At 41.0% G+C, this 21130-nt stretch overlaps 2 protein-coding genes across 5 annotated transcripts; both read left to right on the top strand.

Annotated features, from left to right (window-relative positions):
* Positions 1-4119: 4119 nt before the first annotated feature.
* LOC139286485 (muscarinic acetylcholine receptor M2-like) lies at positions 4120-6563 on the top strand. The gene is made up of 3 exons (XM_070907292.1): positions 4120-4290; positions 4494-5357; positions 6209-6563. Exons 1-3 carry the CDS (start codon positions 4120-4122, stop codon positions 6518-6520), a joined length of 1347 nt encoding a protein of 448 aa, XP_070763393.1. The 3' UTR covers positions 6521-6563.
* A 3054-nt stretch (positions 6564-9617) lies between these two features.
* On the top strand, positions 9618-20793 carry LOC139287104 (putative adenosylhomocysteinase 3). 4 transcript variants are annotated; one of them, XM_070908085.1, is made up of 17 exons: positions 9618-9910; positions 14973-15084; positions 15547-15684; positions 15900-16000; positions 16174-16276; positions 16362-16456; positions 17115-17221; positions 17323-17439; positions 17513-17576; positions 17664-17752; positions 17863-17933; positions 18020-18114; positions 18218-18316; positions 19558-19626; positions 19768-19846; positions 19934-20054; positions 20147-20793. In XM_070908085.1, exons 1-17 carry the CDS (start codon positions 9620-9622, stop codon positions 20151-20153), a joined length of 1758 nt encoding a protein of 585 aa, XP_070764186.1. In that variant the 5' UTR covers positions 9618-9619; the 3' UTR covers positions 20154-20793. The 4 variants fall into 4 exon arrangements, with proteins under 4 accessions (XP_070764186.1, XP_070764187.1, XP_070764189.1 ...); XM_070908086.1 differs by lacking the exon at positions 20147-20793 and having other exon boundaries at positions 19934-20058; XM_070908088.1 differs by lacking the exons at positions 9618-9910; positions 20147-20793 and adding an exon at positions 11638-11658 and having other exon boundaries at positions 19934-20058.
* Positions 20794-21130: the final 337 nt, after the last annotated feature.

The following is a 21130-nucleotide window of genomic DNA, read 5'->3' as shown; positions in this document are numbered from 1 at the left end:
ATACCAACACTGAAACTTTAACTTTAACAAGAGCAGTCTCTGTGCTGTGCTTGTTTAACAATTGTTTAAGGCCAAGTAGCTGTTAAACTGCTGAAAAACAGCCATTTCAATGATTTTACTTAAAACTGCGAGGTTTGATACGGGCCTATAATTGTTCATTAGTGAGTTGTCTAGATTATTCTCTTTTAAGAGTGGCTTAATAACTGCAGCCTGAGAGTAGAAAAGTGTTGACTATTTACAGAAGATCTGATGCCATGCAGTTAAACCACTTTTGAAAGAGTGTGTAGGTGGCATATCAAGACAGCAGGAGGAGGATTTCAGATGTTGCACAACTTCCTTTGCATGATTTAGTAAATTATGAAGATCTGATGCCATGCAGTTAAACCACTTTTGAAAGATTGTGTAGGTGGCATATCAAGGCAGCAGAAAGAGGATTTCAGATGTTGCACAACTTCCTTTGCATAATTTAGTAAATAAAAGTCCAGGGGCTGCTGACACTGGAGGGTTTGTTTGCCTGTCAACAGTAACAAATGAGGCATGTGCATTATTATTGTTTTTTGCAATTATGTCATTGTGGCACCGAGGCTGGGGTGTGTCAGGGTGCATCAACCTAGGCTTGGCTAATGGGTGTAGCAGGCTGAACCAAAATGTTCCATCAGATCTCCTTGGGTGGAGGTCATCTTCCCTGAAAAGTGACATATGTCCAGAACAGATTGAAATTATCAATATAGTTGATCCCTTTCAGTGATAAGAGTCTGCTGAACCTGTTGATCCCTCTGTTGGCAGAGGTCCACTAATAAAAAACTGAGCTTCTACTTTTTTCCAGACAGATAAAGAGTTCAATGAAATCCTGCTTTAGCACTTCTGATTGCTCTCTGCAAGTATCATGGCCCCCACATGGAGGATAATCTGATTCATTTTGGTGTGTTTATTTATCTGTTGAATTGTTTATATCACAGACCACAGCATCTGTGATGCAGTACGTTTTAATTGTCTTACCACTGATGTTTCTGACAGCAGCGTCTCCCACAACCAGTGTTACAGATTGAATCGTCTCTTTAGAGGGTTTTTTTGGTCCATATGAGACTTGTTTGCCTTTTTCGGTCGGCTGGAACTCTTCATAAAACTCCCATGTCCAAGCTTATTAGCAGCCATCTCCGCTTCTGTCTCATGGAGATATTAAATATATTATATTAATAGTTCGAACCTGTTTTCCATTTGTAATGTGAGGGTGATTGTGGCCTGTGTTTATGTCCATACATTTTTATGTCCTTTGGCCATACATTTTCCCCTCTGCAGAGCATTATCATCTGAATCTGCAGCTCCTCCCTCGTGTTTACAGAGCTTTATTGTAAGTTTCAGCTCATCTTTTCACTGTCTGGCTGCAACTTTACTGTCCTGGTTCAGTCTCGCTGCTCTCACAACGTTTTTTTTCAGCTGCAGCAGGCAGCTGTTTTCAGTGGAAGAAGCTCTAAAACTCACTGTACACTACCTGCTCAGCACCAAACAGCAGACAGACACAGTTAGCGACGAGCTGGTTGACATATAACAGCTAAAGAGGCAGATATTTCCCTCAAGAGGTGGTAGACACCAAAAAACAGAGCTAAAAGAGAGTGAATATTGGATCTACATTTTCCAGGTAACCAGAAACACGACTCCAAATGAATGATAATGTTGCTCCGTAACTGCTGGATGTATAAATAGCCATCATGTTAGCCATATTAACTTAAAAGGTAATGATGGTCAATGTGTCCAAAACTTGTTTTCGCTGCCCACAATTGACCAAAACAAAATCAGTTATTGTAGGTTTAAGTATATTTTCCTGATGATATTTCTATACTTTTAAAATTATTAATCCAGGATTGTAATTGAGTATTTTTACTTTGTGGTGTTGCCACTTGAAAGGAGTATAGACACTTCTTCCGCTACTGCTTAAGAGGACATTACATTGACTCACATGAATTTCCTCATGACTTAGAGAACCATATTAACCATTACTGCTACATGCCTTACTGTGACCCTAAACCTAACCTTAACCTTCACCTAAAACCAAGTCTTAACCCTAAAAAGTAATTGTTTACCTCATGGGGACCTGCTTTTTTGTCCCAAAATGAGAGGTGAGTCCCCTTAATGTGATCATGTAAACAGATTGTTGTCCTCACATCATGATCAATGCAAGTACACACATGTGCCCTAAACCTTATACTAACTTTGTCCTTCTTACCCAGTAACTCTAAATGCACTATCAGACCAAAATGTCCTCACAACTCAAACCTGTCAATCACAGGCTGTCAAAACCAAGGTCCTGAGTATCGTAGCTAAACTAAACCACACACACACACACACACACACACACAGACGCACGCAGACACACTAGCTCTTTCTCGTGTGCGACAGAAACGTCCCAGAATGGGTCTTTGATGACTAAGAGATAGAGTTAGAGATGCTGTAATGAAGTTTCATCTGGCTGTAAGAGCAGGAAGGAAACATCTCTCAGGTACAGTATGATGTTATCATATGGCCTAATGGAGTCACTTACAGGATTTTAGCAGTATGCAACAACCCTTATGGTCTCAACTAAGTGTCTTTTCATTGATTTTCTCATCACAATACATCAGTTAATCACATTGTCATGCTGTGTATATTGTAGGTCTATTCCTGATGTTTCTTGGTCTTTAACATAATAGGAACTGTAATGGTGCTTTGCCTTAATTGTGGTGTTTTGCTGTCTGTTTGCTTGGCTGGGGCCATTTTGAATACACAACCCATTATCAATGCAAAAGAACAGCTATCCCTGCATGCATGTCATATGTTGTTTAGTGGATGCTCTTATCCAAAGCACCTAACAACACCATTATTGCCTGGATTTGTGGCGTGGGTGGCCCCAGTAGAAACCTGTCTGTACACTCACCGAAACATCTTTCATAACTCACAGAACAGGCCGTTCCTGTGCCGAAGAATAATTTCTCACTAAGAAAGCAGACATCGTTCTGCAGATCAACCTCGTTTAGCCTCAGAGAATCTGCCCTGCCTCGACATTAAAACCGCGGCTTCCGTTTAGGTTTATTTGGACATCTGTCTCAAAGAGCAAACACATAAGCACACACAGACCCGCCCATGCACACACATTTGGTAGCTTCCAAAATGAAAATCCAATTTTCAAACCAGGCAGTACCTATTCCATGTCAAGGAGATGTTGTTAGGAAATGACTCCTCTGTGGCTGCAGGATCAAGATAACAACTTGCTCTCACCAACACATTTGATACTTTCAACGGGCATTTTGTGACTTTCAAGGTTGAATTGGAAATGTAAATGAACTCTCAAGAGGTGTAGGTGGCCTCGTTAGACGCTCCCGTTCCACCTGTCAGGTCAGATTTGATCAGTTTAATTGTTTATTTAAGGATCCCCATTAGAAGCACATGCGGGTGGGGTCCTGAACATAGAAATACAATACAGTAATACAATAAGAAAGTACAGACACATTAAGATATAAAAACAATCAAGAAAGCTGAGCAGATACACAAACAAGAGAAATTAAAGCTGAAGAAGTAAACAGACTTAGCAGTATATTAAACAGAAAAACAAAAATACACTTGACAGGTATAAAGTGATACTAAAGCAAGAAGACAAACAAAACAGATTAATTAATGAGGTCACTTAAGATGCGGGTGATGAGCTCAGCAAAGAAACCATTTACACAAGTATAAAAATATATATAAGATTTACAGATACATACTGTGCAGATTTCAAAACTTTTAACTCCACACCAGTTTCAATGTGTTATTCCTGATATGAGTATGTGGGACACAGCTGTATATTTTGAAACGCAGCTGCTGCAGCCTTTATTTGCTCACCTGTCCATCCTTCACACCTCGGCCAAGCCGTAAGCTCAAAAACACTCAAACACCTGCCAGATGTTTACACACTGAAAGTTACGCACGATTTTGCGTCTGTAACTGTGCTGACAGATAAATGCACACACAGAGAAAAGACCTGTCATCACAAAAAGACAAAACAAAGAGCAAAGAGGCTAACTATTTCATAATGTTTGTGTTTGCCAGGTTTTGTACAGACATGATTCCAGCCTGAAGCATCTCTGAGAGGGATATCCAAACAGTATGGAGACTCTGAATTCATCCCACACCACCAACATCAGCAGTGATGTTAACACCAGCCTCTTCTCTGGAAGCCCGTACACGACTGTGGAGATTGTGCTCATCATCCTGGTGGCTGGATCTCTGAGTCTGATCACCGTCATTGGAAACATCCTGGTCATGCTCTCTATAAAGGTTTGGGCTTTCTTTGTTTTGATCATTTGTGATTAATGAGTGTGTTTCATGCATCCATCTCTGGACACCCAGACGTAGAGATGGGAATACAGCATGTGCAACCCTGTGCCGAGTGGTAATCTAATAGAAATGAGAAAGCACACATCACATTACACAAAAAAAGATTAGCATTTGACAGCCTGCTCCATGTTGTTTCTCTAAAGGTAAACAGGAACCTGCAGACCGTCAACAACTACTTCCTGTTCAGCCTGGCCTGTGCAGACCTCATAATTGGCGTCTGCTCCATGAACCTCTACACGGTCTATATTGTGATTGGCTACTGGCCCTTGGGAGCAGTGGTGTGTGACCTATGGTTGGCTGTCGATTATGTTGTCAGCAACGCCTCAGTCATGAACCTTCTCATCATTAGTTTTGACCGTTACTTCTGTGTCACCAAACCGCTCAGCTACCCAGCACGCCGCAGCACCAAGATGGCGGGCCTGATGATCGCCGCGGCCTGGGTCTTGTCCTTCGTCCTGTGGGCTCCAGCCATTTTGTTCTGGCAGTTCATCGTGGGCGGGAGAACCGTGCCGCCAGGTGAGTGCTACATCCAGTTCTTCTCAAACCCAGCGGTGACATTTGGGACAGCCATTGCAGCTTTTTACCTACCAGTGGCCATCATGATCCACCTCTATTGGCGCATCTCCAAGGCCAGCCGCAGCCGCATGAGGAGGGACAGCAGGAAGACGTCAGGTACCAGTCTGGGAGAAGGCCCCTATCACAGCCAGGAGGATGGATGTCAGAGCCAGAACAACTGCATCACAACAAGAGAAGCTAAGGAGGAGGCTGGAGATGAGAAGGAGAAGGAGCAGCAGCAGAACGGAAGCTGGCCCTGCACGGAGGAAAGAACCGAGCAGGTGGACTCCACGGCGGACAGCATCCACGCTTCAACATCTAAAGACACTGCTGCCCCAGCGTCATCACAGAAAGGCTCAGATGGTGGGAAAAAGACCAATCAAACGCAACCGCCTTCCCCGGAGAACTCAGCCGCTGACAGACAAAGTTTGGTCACAAGGACACTGTTTAAGGTGAATTTGATTACTGTGTAAAAGCTTGTGTGATTCAGAAAAAAAACACAAATTATCAATCACAAATTTGACCAAATTTACAGCTGTTAATATTTTTAGCCATGCTAAAACTCAGCCATCAGTCAGTCAGTCCACCAATTTGGTCCAGACTGAAATGTCTCAGTTATTGGATGGATTGCAGTGAAGTTTTGTACAGACATTTATTGTTACTTGAGGATGAAGCCCAATGACTTCAGTGATCCTCTGACTTTTCCTCTAGCGCCACCATGAGGTTGACATTTGGGGTTTTGAATGAAATGTCTCAACAACTAGTGGATGGATTGTTATACAATTTGGCTTAGACATTCATGTTCCCCTCGGGAAAAGATCCCTTAACATTCAAAATAGCGCCATCAACAGGTCAAAAAATGATAAATACATTTAATTTAAATGTTTTCCAACTCTCTTTTATTTAAATATCTGCAAAACTAATTCTAAGATTCCCATCAGCCTCAAGTGTACTTTGTGTTTAGTGCAAATTAACAAACATTAGCAAGCTAACACGCTACACTAAGATGGTGAACATAATGCCTTCTAAACTTCAGCATGTTAACATTGTCATTGTGAACATGTTAGCATGCTGATGTTAGTGCAGGCTCATGGAGCCTCTAGCGTGGCTGTAGACTCTTAGTCTTTAATATATTAACAAGACTTAACCAGAAACACGACTCAAAATGAAAGCTAATGTTTCTCCATGTCTGCTGGACATGTAAATAACAGTTTGCTAACAAGTTATCCATAATAACTTTAAAAGGTGATAAAGGTTGTGTTTACAGCTGAATGATACCGAGGAATGATTCCTTCTTTTCCAGGTAACAAAGCAGAACGCGGTGGCAAAGTGGAAAAGGAAGGGCATTTCTTCCAGGGAGAAGAAGGTGACGCGCACCATCATGGCCATCCTGGTTGCTTTTGTGGCCACATGGACACCGTACAACGTGATGGTCCTGATCAACACCTTCTGTTCCATCTGCATCCCAAACTCCCTCTGGACCATCGGCTACTGGCTCTGCTACATCAACAGCACCATCAACCCGGCCTGCTACGCCCTCTGCAACGCCACCTTCAAAAACACCTTCAAGCACCTGCTTCTGTGCCAGTACAAGAACATACGCACGGCACGATGAAAATACTGACTCATGGTTGTGATGGAGTCAAAATAATGTGACAAGTCTTGTCAACTGAGATGACACAAATATTGAACATATTGTTAAAATGTAGACTAGGTGAGTTCTTATTGTGCACTTACTTGATTTATTTTTCAATGGTAGAACTTATTGCCACTGCCATTGAAAATTAAACTGTGTTTTACATTTGTAATTGTACCACACACTTAGCTTTTAATGGTTTTAAAAATACATGGCATTGTATCATAATTCTCAAGACAGTGCATTCGGGTTAGAATGCACTTTATTGTGAAAAAGTACATTTGACTAGGTGTAAGTTGGGGTTTTACTTTGACAGGATGTTTTCCTCTTTGCTCCTTCTACAATCAGCTTGTGCAGTATGTTCTTTGATATGCAACCTGTTTTTACCCCAACAGTAAAATTGTGATAAATGTGATGGTTTTGTGACCAAAACAGTGACTTTTAATCTAGAATAAAATAACAAGTCTAGTATAAGAAGAAGATAATATATTATAGGAAAATACACTGTATTATTGACATGTTATTGCGTAAAGTGTTAGAGCCGACATTGAGCTGTGAAACAGGAAAAATCAGCCAAACTGAAAAATCAGTCTTAATAAAAGAGTATTAGCAGCTGTAAACTGGTGTGTGTGTGCGTGCGTGCGTGCGCGTGTGTGCATGCATGTTTCCTCTCTGGGTAGATTTACTCATATTATCATATTAAGCTAATGACATCTGTAATCCATGTTGTTGTGAAATGAGCCCAAATGTGATATTTGTCCATATCTTCCCCTTTGTCTTCATGTATTAATACATGTTTTCTGTAAATAAAAGAGATAATGACAGGACATTTAGTTTGGTGTCAGTTTGTGCTCAGAATTAAACTGGAGCCAAGAATCATAGGCTCCACCATCACATCAGGTTTTAGCTGGGCGTCACAACCTTTGCCCGATTCCTGCAGGGCTGCTGCCTGGTGGGAGGAACTACGCACTGCACCACATCTTTTTTTTTAATTGCAGTACTGCAGTAGCGTGTTCACCGGAAGAAACAGGGAAAAGCCCCAAAACCCAGAGCAGCATGTCTGAAAAGTAGAAATACTTTGCAGTATTCAAATACGATCATGTATTTGTTGTATGAGTATTAATTATCTAAGCACACAAGCTATGCTATTTCTTTCCTTTTGTGACTGACACAAAACAAGAATAAAGATGCTTCACAGCAAAGTGAGCAATGATCCCGTTTTTAAGAACACATATTACTTCCACTTCCACATAAGCATGTTCTTTCTTTGGGTGCTTCTCTGGCTTCTGAGTCAAAACACATGCAAGTCAGGTGGCGCAGAGACTATTTTAGGTGCTTGTATATCTGTTCTCTCCACATCAGAAACTGTGACTGTGAAAAATAACAGTTGTCTTTAATATTATCCTAAACGTTGTTACCTAACCACAAAAACTAATTAAAAGTTTAAAGGGTCCCATAGTAAACACCTCAGTGGCCACTGACAGGGACATTGTTATACCCTTCCCAATTTAACACCCCTGTCTGAAATTCCTGCTCTGAATAGAAATGAGGAACAGAGAGAGAGAGAGGGAGGACTGGATGCTCCTGTTGCTCCTTCCTCTGAGTGTCATAAACCTCTCCTGGTTCCTGTCAGACACAGAAACAGAACAGAAAGAATCAAACTGGAATCATCCCACTGTCTTCACACCGAGGAAACAGAGACAGAGACAGAAAAACAAAAGGTTTCTCTGTCTCAGCTGTGGGAAAACTCCTCTGGGCAGCTGTGGGACTGTTACGCCCTCTAGTGGAACAAAAAGCGTGTCTCCCGTTGATACTCCTGCACCTGAAAACTTAAACTACGTCCAGTTTTTGCTGTTGCAACATGCATTGTGAAACATTTGAGATGTGTATGTTCAAAATGTGACCTTCTGTGTGTGATCGCTGCATGTTTTTACTGCAAGCTGCACAAGAATTGAACAGACAGACAATCACGACACAAAATTTTGAATGATTTCTTAATTAAAACAACAAATATAAGTGTTATAATGGCTCTCGCCACAGTTACAGGCAGAGACCGAAGTGTCTCTCCGACCTTCACCCCGATCCACCTCATGAAACTTAACCTAAACTAAAACCTTGACTTCACTAACAACCTAAATTTAGGTGCACAGTTTTTATGTCTGTCTTAAAACAATAGTCAGGTGCCCATATGGACACTGAAACAGGTTTTGCTTGCTGTAATCATACTGGCCTTTAAAAGCTTCCGTCCTATAGAGATTTTAATGTAATGGGGGTGATGGGGGGCAAAAACCATTTGTGTTCCTATGGCAACCTGACAATTGTTTTAAGACCTCCTTTAATTTTTTTTTACCATACCCTTATATAAACCTGTATAAAACCATATCAACTTCAAAAATGATATATTTTAAATGCCTCTTTGACACACTTGGACATCAGTGGGTAAATCATTTTTGTTCATCTCTCCCCGGGCCTCTCGTCTCTCAGCCTGGCAGTGGACATGTAGAGGGAGGTGGTCGGTCACAGTGGGGCCACCATCGCTGCTGCTGAGGTTTAATGTAAACACATAACCGTGCCTGTTTGTTTATTATGTAACCCTCTGTTTGCGTTGCACTCATGTCTCTGTGCTCATTGTGATTTGAGCCAATGTTATCAAAGACAACACAAAAGTGGCTCTGCCAGTCTAAACGCCTGAGGTCTTAAGTATAAATGCTTCTTTTTAACATAAACAGGAGGCCTTTTATTAAAAAAGACGTGTATGAGGGCATATGTTGACATCTACCTACGTGGCACTTTGGTAGAAGTGAGTTACATTTCTACATTTACAGGATACATTTCCCTCCGTGTCAAAAAGCAGCACCTACATCTGTGTTTACCATGTCCACACTGCATCCAGGACTAATTATCTACTTTACATTTAGTCAAAGTTACCCATGGACTGCTGCTGTTTAGAGTAAACAGACTTGCAGGAGGAAATACTACATGTATGTGGGCAGGGAATGACTGAGCCGTCACCTGGCCTGCTGTCAGATCACCTGAGCAGGAATCCAAGTCATTTTATTCCCGGCTGCCGGTGGACTCATGGCAGAGGAAAAGGACCAGACAGGAGCCTCCTCCTGGGAGGACCGGCCACTATCTGATAAGTATCCCGAACCACAAAAGGAGGACAGAACTGTGCTGAATGAAGACGCAGGGGAGGATGCGTCTGCTACCAGAGAGGAAAGCACCAAAGATCAGTCAGTAAAATGCAGCCCGAACCTGCTGCAGATGCTGAAGGCAGCAGAGAGCAGGTGGACACCGCAGGGTCGGGACCGAGGCGGGGCGGAGGCTGAGACAGGAGAGCTGGTGACTGAAGCTCTGAAGACTGACATGGTGAGTAAGGTGACATGGTGCTTCATTTCCTGACCAGGCCTGTCTACATCAAGACATTATATATCAATACGTGTATCTGTAAGCGTACTCCATAGGGAGCGTGAATCTGCATATACTCAGGCTGTTAATGATTTTAGTTGCAATGTGCAGGCCTCTATGAATGTTTGACCAGAACCTACTCACACACACACACACACACACACACACACACACACAACCTTGTACTTCTATACTTTGTGAGGACCCTCACGGACATAATGCATTCCCTAGCCCCTTACCCTAACCCTAACCATCACAACTAAATGCCAAAACCAATTCTAACTTGAACCTTAAAACCATTTTTGAACCCTCAAACAGCCCTTTGAAGACCTGTCCGAAAGTGAGGACAGGCCAAAATGTCCTCACTTTCCAAAAATGCCCTCACTCCCAAGGTCTAAAACTCAAATTAGTTCTCACCAAGATAGCTGCACAAGTACACACACACACACTCATTTTGTCTCTTTAAAGGAGAAGTGCAGCGATTTTACACATCAAAGTCTGTTTACGTGTCTTCAAGAGAAGATAAATGGCCTCAAGTGATGTCACATGAGTCAGTTGGAGCTGAAAACTACAGGTTTGAAAATTAAAAAGAAACTGGGGGTGAAGAGTTAGAAAGAAGTGAGTTTACCAGACCTCTGTAGCCCGCTCCTCATCTCTGCTTGAGGCCAGAGGCTCGAGGCTACATTAGACACCGAACCTCCATTGCATTGTGGGTAATGCAGGCGCCAGGTATTGAGTACTATTTTAAACGGGTGCTCCAATCATTTATTATTGTATGTCCATGTATGTTAGGGGACTTGTAAGGGAAATATTTAAAAAATGGGAAGAGTCAAGCTGCAAAAACACTGAATCCTACATTTCCCATAATGCAGCTGGATAGCATCTTTTATTAGACCCTTCCTAGCTGGTAAAATTCCACGTCGTAAAAACTCCATGCCCCCTGTTTGTAACACAGACTTTCCATTTTAAATTTGACTTTCCAAGATCAACTCTGACTTTAGAAAACTCCTCCAGAGTCACAGAAGACATTACATAACTGTTTTTAGAGGCTGTGACATGACAGGTAAACATGATTAGCATGTGGAGTGCCCCTTTAAGAGACTTTCAGTAACACTGCAGAGCTGCTTTGGTCATTTAGTGGACAGAAAACAATGACAGTGTACAGTTAAGTCTGGCTCTATTGTTCGATTTACTTGAAGAAATCTAAGCTGCCTTCTGTGTCCCTGAATGCAACTATAAAGCTCATGTTTTTTCACTCTGCTGGTTCTTCTATCGCTGTAGCTGCGCTCTTCTTTCTCTTTCTCACTAACAGATAATGTCATGAATGTATGTTCATGTATGTATGCTGTCTATTTAATGTATACCCCGAGAGCAGAGTGCACTTTATTGTACATACTCACATTCATCTGTGGCCTCAAGTAACACTTGACTGAGCTTCTCCTTCCTCACAACTCTCTTTCTTCTCTTCATCTCTAACCTATTCGTATATATTTTCCCAGAGTCCTCCTCTCTAAGCCTCACAAAGACTCCATTCATTTCCACTTTCTTCTCTCCACCTGTCACCTGGGCCTGCTGGGCGAGGGCGAGGCGTAAAGCGTCACTCTGCGAACTCTCTAATGATTAGTTCAACAGCGTCAGCCTGCAGCTCCGCAGAGTTACTGTGGTCAGTGTGGGAGAGCTCTGCCAGCATGAAGAAAGTGTACAGTCTAGTGAACTTATCTAAAGCCAAGGACCAGGAGGCAGTGCAGTCCATCTGCATCAAGGTATCACTGCTTTGGCTTTGGAAGCACTGTTTCTCTCTTTATGGGAGGGCAGTGAGTCAGATCTTCATATTGAATTAGATAGAAGAAGTGGTGGAATGTAACTAAGTACATTTACTGTACAAGTACTGTACTTAAGTACAAATTTGAGGTACTTGTACTTTACATTAATTATTTTCTTTTCATGCTACTTCCACTACATTTCAGAGGAAATATTGTACTTTATATTTGACAGCTTTAACGACTAAACACATTTTTGCAAACAAAACATATGAAGGGCTTATAAAATTTGACGTTTGTTATAAATTAAACTACTGTACCGAACAATATATACAAGCAGAAAATGTTAATGGAAGCTATTTTGATAATTGTTAGATTTTTCATGTAAAAATGCAAAAAACATTTCATGGTTCCAGCTTCTCAAATGTGAGGATTTTCTGCTTTTCCTTGTAATTATTTAATAATTTAGATTTATTATCGAGGTTTGGACTATTGTTTGGACAAAACAAACACTGTGAAAGTGTCTCTAACAATCCTACTATCAATCAAACTACAACAATAAAATGCTGCTTAGACATTAATGCATCAGTATTGACCTAATGATATAACAGTGTAACTGCATTGAGTACTTTTACTTTTGATACTTTAAGTACATTTTCTGATTATACTTACATACTTTTACTTAAGTAACATTTTTCATGCATCATTTTTACTTGTAACAGAGTATTTTTAAAGTGTGGTATTAGTACTTTTACTAGTAAAGGATCTGAATATTATTAATGATTAAGCAAGTTGTTTTAATAGGAGTACTTGAATAAACATACCCTTTTTACCCTTTTACCCACTACAAACCACTACAACTGTGAATTTTCTGATTCTAAGGGCAGGGATTATTTTAAAGTAGAAATTCAGGCTTTTTCTGGATGCAAGTTTCCCAAGGACACATTACGACCCACAGCCACTTTAATTAAAATAATCATTGTTTTCATTGCACTTTCACAGTAGCCGACTGGCATTCAAACTTATAAATGACGGGTTTGCGATCATTAAGTTAACCTTCACTCTGCTCTAAGTCACAGCTTTGTGTTAAAGATTAAGAAGCTGCTCGAGTGAGTGCTAGCTGTATTCAAAAGATATGTTATACATTATGTCTTCAAGTTAACATAACAATAGAGACAATAGAGTTAAATTTGTCTGTCTTTGAACAGGCACTTGTGCTTGAAAATGTTGTTTTATTTTTCATTGGTTTGTCTGAACTTCTGGCTTTATTATGTTCAGATTCTATCAACCAGGTCAGCAAAGTGGATCAACTTTTTTATTTTACGTGAAAGAAAATGACTTGAAACCTTTATCAGGCAATCAAAGTGGAGCATGTTGGGCTCCTGCATGTTTTAAATCAGGAGGATTGTGAAATATGTTAAAAGACATAAAAACACAATTGGCATGATAAAGTGGAGCTGCTCTAAAAATGATATAATTGGGATTGATGACAGATTTTACTTTTTATTTTATTTCTGTGGACCTCAGCTGGTCAAAAGTAAGTGAGCTGACAAAAGTGTCAAAGTGAACAATGACACAACAGACAGTACAAATGACAACGACTTTTGTAGTGTTTTTTTTTTTTGTTTAAATGTTGCCTTTTTACATGGCGTGCAGTGTGTAGCTGACAGGAAATGAGGGCACAGAGATCACACCCCTTTGTGATGTCAAATAATAGGAAAAGAAAAATGGAACTAAAGTCAGAGGAAAGTGCTGAGAAACCCCCACAGAGCATCTCAGGTTTAATTGCTCCTAACGAGGGTTTGATAAGCAGCATCACATGAAAGACGCCTCTCTTAATCCCCAATTCAACTGCAATGAATGTCATTGGTTATGAGTCGGAGACTTGTCAGTTAAATATGGAGACTTTCACGCGCAAACTACTTATTACTATTATTTATTTACTTTGGGAGCTGTTGCCATACAGTTGGACTGAGATATTCTTCATTATCAAGCAGTCATTTTTCTATTATACTGTGATTCTAATATACTTGTTACGTAATTTGTTGTCTAAATTTACACTGCAAAGCGTTTACAGAATTAAATTGCTGCAAGATTTTTTTCTGAAATACCTGAAAATGTCAGATTGACCGTTTGACTTGTGTGATGAACATCCACTAAAGGACTTGGTACTGAATGTGAAATTTAATTCACACCTTGTTGATATTGGAACAGGGTCACCTTGTTATCATTATACATATATATATATACCCCCCCCCCCCCCCCCCCCCCAACCTTGAATCCATTTGTATTCTAAGAATTTTCATCTGGACTCGTGATGACAGACAAAAAGGTCAAAATCTGTACTGAGACACCCTGACTTTTAGTCCCTTGTGTGGGTCAAGCTCCAAAAAAACTGGATCCTACATTTCCCAGAATGCTTTTGTTAGACCTGACCGGCCAGTTTGTAATTAAAGCTTTGTGTTAAAGATTTGTAAGTCGAGATAACCCGGATGATGTCACCACGACATCATCTGGGTTATTTTCTATCCTCCTGTCTGTTTTCACCAACTGGGCAGTGCTCCCTGTGAGTAAACTGACCTTTATGTGTAAAACTGGGGGAGTGCCCCTTTAACTAAATGACTTATATAAGAGTCCGACATAATAATGTAGTTCCATATGCAAATCCTTTCTGAATGATCCCATCAAACCTGCGGCCCTACAGCTACCAAACACTCCATGCATATGTTTATTGTTTGGAGGTGGGGTCAGTGTGGGGGTGTGTCTGTGTTGGTGGGTGTGTACATGCGTAAGAAAAAGAACAAAAGCAGGAAAAAAAACACAATAAAGCAGGATTGTATGAGGAGGGGATAAGCCCTCAGTTAAGCTTGCAGTTGTTGTTTTTTTGTTGTTTTTCTGGAGCTGGACTTGAAACTCAGGCAGGCAGAGTCAGGCGAGCAGCCAGGGAGCAGACATGGACAAGTGGGATTCTTGTGGCAGCAGCCCAGCCTTCAAACAACCACACTGGATGGTGAGACAGCAACAGACACAGGGATGAGTCAGGAGAAGAGACGAGATCTGTGATGGCGACAGGCTGTGAGCAGAGAGGTGGTAGTTTACCAGAAAATCTGCTGTGAAGGGTGCAATTTTGGCTGTTCTGACTACATCAGGTCTGAGACTTTATGCTTGTGACCTTTGGTGAAGCAACAACTGATATAATTGGTAGTTTTTTCTCTCCGACTCTGTTTATTTTGTCTGTTCGTGTCTCTTTTTTGGCTCCACAGCAAATACAATTCACTGACCAGAAGCAAGAGTTCAACAAACGTCCCACCAAGGCTGTTCGTCGCTCTCTGTCTCGTTCCATCTCACAATCATCTACAGACAGCTACAGTTCAGGTATGGAAACACGAAAACACACATACACTCTTAAAATCTGATCACATGTCCTTGATACATAGACCGAGCTAGTTCTGATCCCAGCGGCACGAGAACTACAGGCCCCCGAGGATTAGCCTCGGTGCTTTCTGCTTCAGCTAAACCTTAATTAAAAGGAAAAGTCCTCTGAAGAATTAAGTCCCTTTAATTTGGTCCCAATCAGCTCTGTAAGCCTTTCTCAAATGTGTCAATCACCGCCACAGTTCACACAGACTTCAAAGACTCAGAGAAAAGACTCACCTCGCTAGAGTCTGACTCCAAACACTGTATTAGAAACAGCAATTAAGGCAGAAAAACCAGAGCCTATTCATAACTTTCAGGCTGTCCAACAAATCACGTGTCTCTGTATTACTCCATTATACTACTACACTATTATACTAGCTGATCGTTTTTTGTATAAAATGCCTAATTTCTGTGTTGCAGTGTGCAGTGACAGCTCCGAGGATGAGTCTTCTCCCAGGGTCAAGCTTCAGAAGACCTCCAAGGGCCTTTCTGACTTCTGCGTCAAAAATATCAAACAAGCCGATTTTGGACGCAGAGAAATAGAAATCGCACAGCAAGGTAAAGACAAGGAGTCGCCAAACCACTGTTCATGTCTTCACAAGTGAAAATGACATTTATATAGCACACATCCAAGAAGACTCACCAGAAAAGTAAAGTATCACACAAGAAGAAGAGATAAAATGAGAATATTAAGCCATGAATAAACAAACGTGCACATCCATGATGTCTGTCCTCAAACTGAATGTGACTCGGCCACTGTGTGTGATATTTAGAAATGCCAGCACTGATGGTCTTGAGGAAAAGAGCAGGTGGGGAGAAACCTCTGGCTGGAGCCAAAGTGGTGGGCTGCACACACATTACTGCACAGACGGCGGTCAGTTCAACACACTGATTATTTAAAAGAAATAATGGTCATTTTCACATTTTCCATATTGCATCATTCTTCTCTTATCTGCATTAGAGATAATATATATAATAATAGAATTATAATGTTATAAAGTGTAAAAATGTGTTGTGTTGACTGTGTGTGTTCGCTGTCTCCTGCAGGTGTTGATTGAGACTCTGTCTGTGTTGGGGGCTCAGTGTCGCTGGGCGGCCTGCAACATCTTCTCCACCCAGAACGCCGTGGCTGCTGGTCTGGCTGAGGGAGGTACGACCGTCTGAACCGGACTCATCTGGTTTCTGTGTTTCCTTACGTTCGCTTTTAAATGACGTCGCCTGCCCTTTAACCTCAGGCACCTCGGTGTTCGCGTGGAGAGGAGAGTCAGAGGACGACTTCTGGTGGTGCATTGACCGATGTATCGGTGCCGAGACCTGGCAGCCCAACATGGTACTGTGAGATGTTCTGGATGTGGGGATGTGGCATGAAAGCAAAGAAAGGGCCGTTCTCAGGATTCATTTTAAGATTGTTTGGGCACATTTTGAAGGTATATACTGTAGTTCAAACCAGTAAAATGAAATTTGGTGGCATTTGACCAGTGGTGCTTCTAAAAAGGTTCTCAAGTAACACTAGTTGTGTACAAAACATTTTTTGTCTTTGTAATATGACTACAAATATGTCATACACTTCGTAAGTGCATATTAGACAAAAAATGTGACATTTTAATTCTCTACAGTGCAAATATTATGTGACATCCAGGAAAATAACATTTGCTAAATTCAAAAATATAGTTTTTTTCTGAAAGTGACGCTTTTAAACACAATACTGACACTGTTCATTTTAAGATATGTGGATTTCTGAGTAAACAAGTAATTGCATGTGAAAAAATATCTTGTTCATTTTTTCAAACGTAACTTTTTGGCACCACGCTGAGCTGAACTACAGCCTGTATCTCCAAAGGTCAGCGCACCACAAAGGAACTGGATATATATGTTTAGGTTTTACTTTGTGTTTGGGTGAACTGTGCCTTTAATGAGTGTGTTTAACAACCAGCGTTAGAAAGGTTGCATTGATGGAGAGTTCAGCTTGTTTGTTTCACTCTTGTCAGATTCTAGACGACGGAGGCGACCTGACCCACTGGATCTACAAGAAGCACCCGAGCCTGTTCAAGAAGCTCAAAGGCATCGTGGAGGAAAGTGTTACAGGCATCTATCGGTTAGTTTCACTCTAAAAAAAAAACAAAACTTGAATAATGTTCCTACAATTTTACAAAGTTCATTCTCCAGCTCACTCCTGTGTCTCCGCCTGCTTTTCAGGTTGTACCAGCTGTCAAAGGCAGGCAGGCTGTGTGTCCCAGCCATGAACGTAAATGACTCGGTGACCAAGCAGAAATTTGACAACCTTTACTGCTGCAAGGAGTCCGTACTGGACGGGTAATGCATCCTGTTAAAAATCCACTGGTATAGTACTGAGAAACAGCCTGACTGTGTTGAACTCTTCCTTCAGGTTGAAGCGAACCACTGACGTCATGTTTGGAGGAAAACAGGTGGTGGTGTGCGGATATGGTGAGGTCAGTAAAAACATGAATGTTGCCAGTGTTACAGTGCACGTATTACATTTACGCAACTCTACCAACCTCTTTCCTTTCTCCTTGTAGGTTGGCAAAGGTTGCTGTGCTGCCCTGAAAGCGCTGGGTGCTGTCGTATACGTCACCGAAGTGGATCCCATTTGTGCCCTTCAGGCCTGGTATGAATGGAAGAAGCTTTTATCAGCACAGATGTGAAGTGTGTTTCAAAAACGTCATGAAATATTGTAAAAGGTGAAACTACCCCCTCCTTTTACTCTCCTCCTCTCAGCATGGATGGCTTCAGAGTGATTAAACTGAGTGAAGTGGTCAGACAGGTAGACATGGTCATCACCTGCACAGGTAGCCGCTAAATAATATTAGCTCTTATTAAAGATATCAATACTGTTGTCAATACTGCGTTTTACTTCATCTCTGTTTCTCTGCAGGCAATAAAAACGTGGTGGGGAGGGAACATCTGGACAGAATGAAGAATGGCTGCATAGTCTGCAACATGGGACACTCCAGCACTGAGATAGATTTGGTATGAACGTAGACTGTGTGTGTGTGTTTATGCATGTTTTTATGTATGTGTGTGTGTGTGTGTGTGTGTGTGTGTGTGTAAAATATAGACTCTTGCTGCTCAGGCGAGTCTGCGGACTGCAGAGCTGAGATGGGAGCGTGTGAGGCCTCAGGTGGACCATGTTATCTGGCCCGAAGGCAGAAGAATCGTCCTGCTGGCTGAGGTGATGATACTCTTATTATAGTTATTATTATTATTGTTATTAGACACCAGCACCAAGGGATAACGTACAGGAACCTATTTATTGTGAAATACAGCCCCCACAGTGAGCTCGGAGCTGAGGTCAGTGCACATTATCCTGGTTATTAAACAAGAATCACTTGACCTGAAATATTGATTTAAATCATTTCATTTTGAATGCTTACCGTTAGGTTGATATATTCTACCTGGAAGAGCATTTTGTTTTTTATCCCTTTACTTACCTTACATATCTCACTTCTCCCAGCATTAACCACAGCCAAGCTACCTCCTTAGAATCAAATATCTGTTTATTATAAAAACTGAGAAAGATTATACTCGTGAAGCCTTTTCTACATTACTATACTTACCAAAGCTGCTTGTGACTCTCCTAGTTTATTTAAATTATGTTAACGTTACAAGGAGCTTGTCATTTTCTGTTATCAACGTTTAACTAACTGGCTAGCTAAAGTTTAGCCTTAACTGACGTCTAACGGACACATTAGAGCACAACCCCATTCATGCAGGTATCTTATGTTGAAATGCTCATGCTAAAGAAACAGAGGTGGTTAAAGTGCAAGAGAAATGTCTGAATAAAAAGTGTGTGAAGTTAGAAAGAAGAACAAGTGCTGCACTTCAACCCCAAACCAACTAAACTTTTACATTCCCTGAGTTAAAAAATTGTACATATTTCTTAGCAAGTGGTGGCTGGTTAACTTTATAGACTTTAGCAAAAGTTGGTAAGTGACAAATGTTGTACGTTGTAAATTTCTGTATTTATTTGTTCACGATCTTTAGTCTCGTTTGCCGTTAAGAGTCACCATGTTGCCATGTACTGAAAAAATTCATATGCACAAGAGGTAAACATATAAAGGCCTCAGCATGCTGTCTTTGTCAGAATTGAGTTCTCAAAGCAGTTTCATAGCAGTGTTTTCCAGTGCGGCCCTGCAGCTCTACTCATGCACATGTGATCCTAGCTGAAACATGAACAGCTTAATGCTGATGAGTTTTAGCAGCAGGAGCAGATTTACCTGATCGTCGTCATGTACTTCTTAATGGATCAGGAGAGCAGCAGTAGAGACAGAGGGATACTTGAGGACTATTCTGTATAATTATTTGAGAGACATTGCAGAAGACTTATCTTATCATCAAGGTTATCATCAGTGGCTGCTGTCACTTTACAGCATGTCATTTCAGTTTTTGAGAGTTTTCAAATGTTTCTCCCAGGGCCGTTTGTTGAATCTGAGCTGCTCCACAGTGCCCACGTTTGTCCTCTCCATCACCGCAACAACTCAGGTATGATAACATGTTTTATGTTATTTACTTTTCAGCAAAATACTGGAAGCCTCAATTGTTTTGTCCTCTTCTAAATGTATTCCAGAGTAAGTGTCTGCAGCTCTGTAGTCACCTGTAGTTGTGTAAACTTTCACTGTGCAGGCCCTGGCTCTCATAGAGCTGTACAGCGCTCCAGAGGGACGATACAAACAGGACGTCTACCTGCTGCCCAAGAAGATGGGCAAGTCCTAAAACAAGTACTACCTTTCTTGTTTTTCATATCTTCACATTCAGGAATGATAAAAACCCTGCGTGTTTATAATTTCAGATGAATTTGTGGCCAGTCTTCACCTGCCGACGTTTGACGCTCACCTCACAGAGCTGACTGATGAGCAGGCCAAGTACCTGGGCATCAGCAAACACGGACCCTTCAAACCCAACTACTACAGGTGAGGACAAGTGCGCGTTCTCATACACACAAACAACAACACGCATATGATTCTTTGTTTTGTATTTAACAGAAATCGTTTTTTTTAAATAGGTATTAACCCTCTGGACATGAAGCTGAGGGACAGAAGCTCGTCAGATGCTCTGACGTGGATTTTATTTTGGAAAACCCCTTACAGTCCTGCAGACACTGACGCCCTCTACAGTCTGAATATGGTGGAGAGACAGTGGATGAGGACTTCAAACTTTTACTTTTGATCGTGTGTGTGCTGTTGTATCTGTTTATGTGTTACACTGTTCCTGGTTATAAATGTTCACAGTTTCCAGAATTAACTCACACTGGATTCTGATTTTGAATCTAAAAGAGTTAAAATAAAGAGAAACATTGAAATAATAACAAAACCATTTATTAATCTGAGTCAGTAACGTATATTTAACACATGTAGATAATAAGTTGACAGTCTTTGTCTTTGTACATTTAAAATTGTTTCATGTCTCCCTATAATCCTGATTTGATTTGAACATTACCAATCATTTTACCTACTTAATATCAACTTTAAATGAAGCCTCTGACTGTCCACCAACAGTCTATTAAAAACTAATGTACTTGACAATCAACTCATTGCTATTTGATGTATAAATCCCAGATCGTGAGCTGAAAACCTGTTGGGACACTGCTGTTTGATATCTGATGCAGTGTTGAGTCAACAGAAGGAACAACAAAAGTTAACATGTTTTCATGCACACATAAGATAATATCATTTAAAAAAAAACAGTTTCTCAAAGCTTTTCCCTGCCTCTCAGTCTCATCATTTTAATATGACAAAAAGAAGAAGGCATTTTAGATTTGTACCTCTGAACTGTAGAAAAACGTTACAACAGTATGAAGAGTATTTGGTGTCGGAAACAACCACAAATTATCTTTGCTGACACTCATTATCTATAAAACCACACATACAGGTTTATCCCTATGAAACTCTAAATTATTCTCAACAAACGATGACTGAAGCAGCTCACTCAGCCGTTGAGTGTCTGTTTCCCCTCTAGGTGGCGCAAGAGCACTACTGTCTTTGAGTGA

Source organism: Enoplosus armatus, chromosome 6, assembly GCF_043641665.1.
Source record: "Enoplosus armatus isolate fEnoArm2 chromosome 6, fEnoArm2.hap1, whole genome shotgun sequence".
In the NCBI taxonomy this organism is placed as follows: domain Eukaryota; kingdom Metazoa; phylum Chordata; class Actinopteri; order Centrarchiformes; family Enoplosidae; genus Enoplosus; species Enoplosus armatus.
The sequence above is the reverse complement of the archived record's forward strand: the minus strand, read 5'-3'. Positions and strand labels throughout refer to the sequence as shown.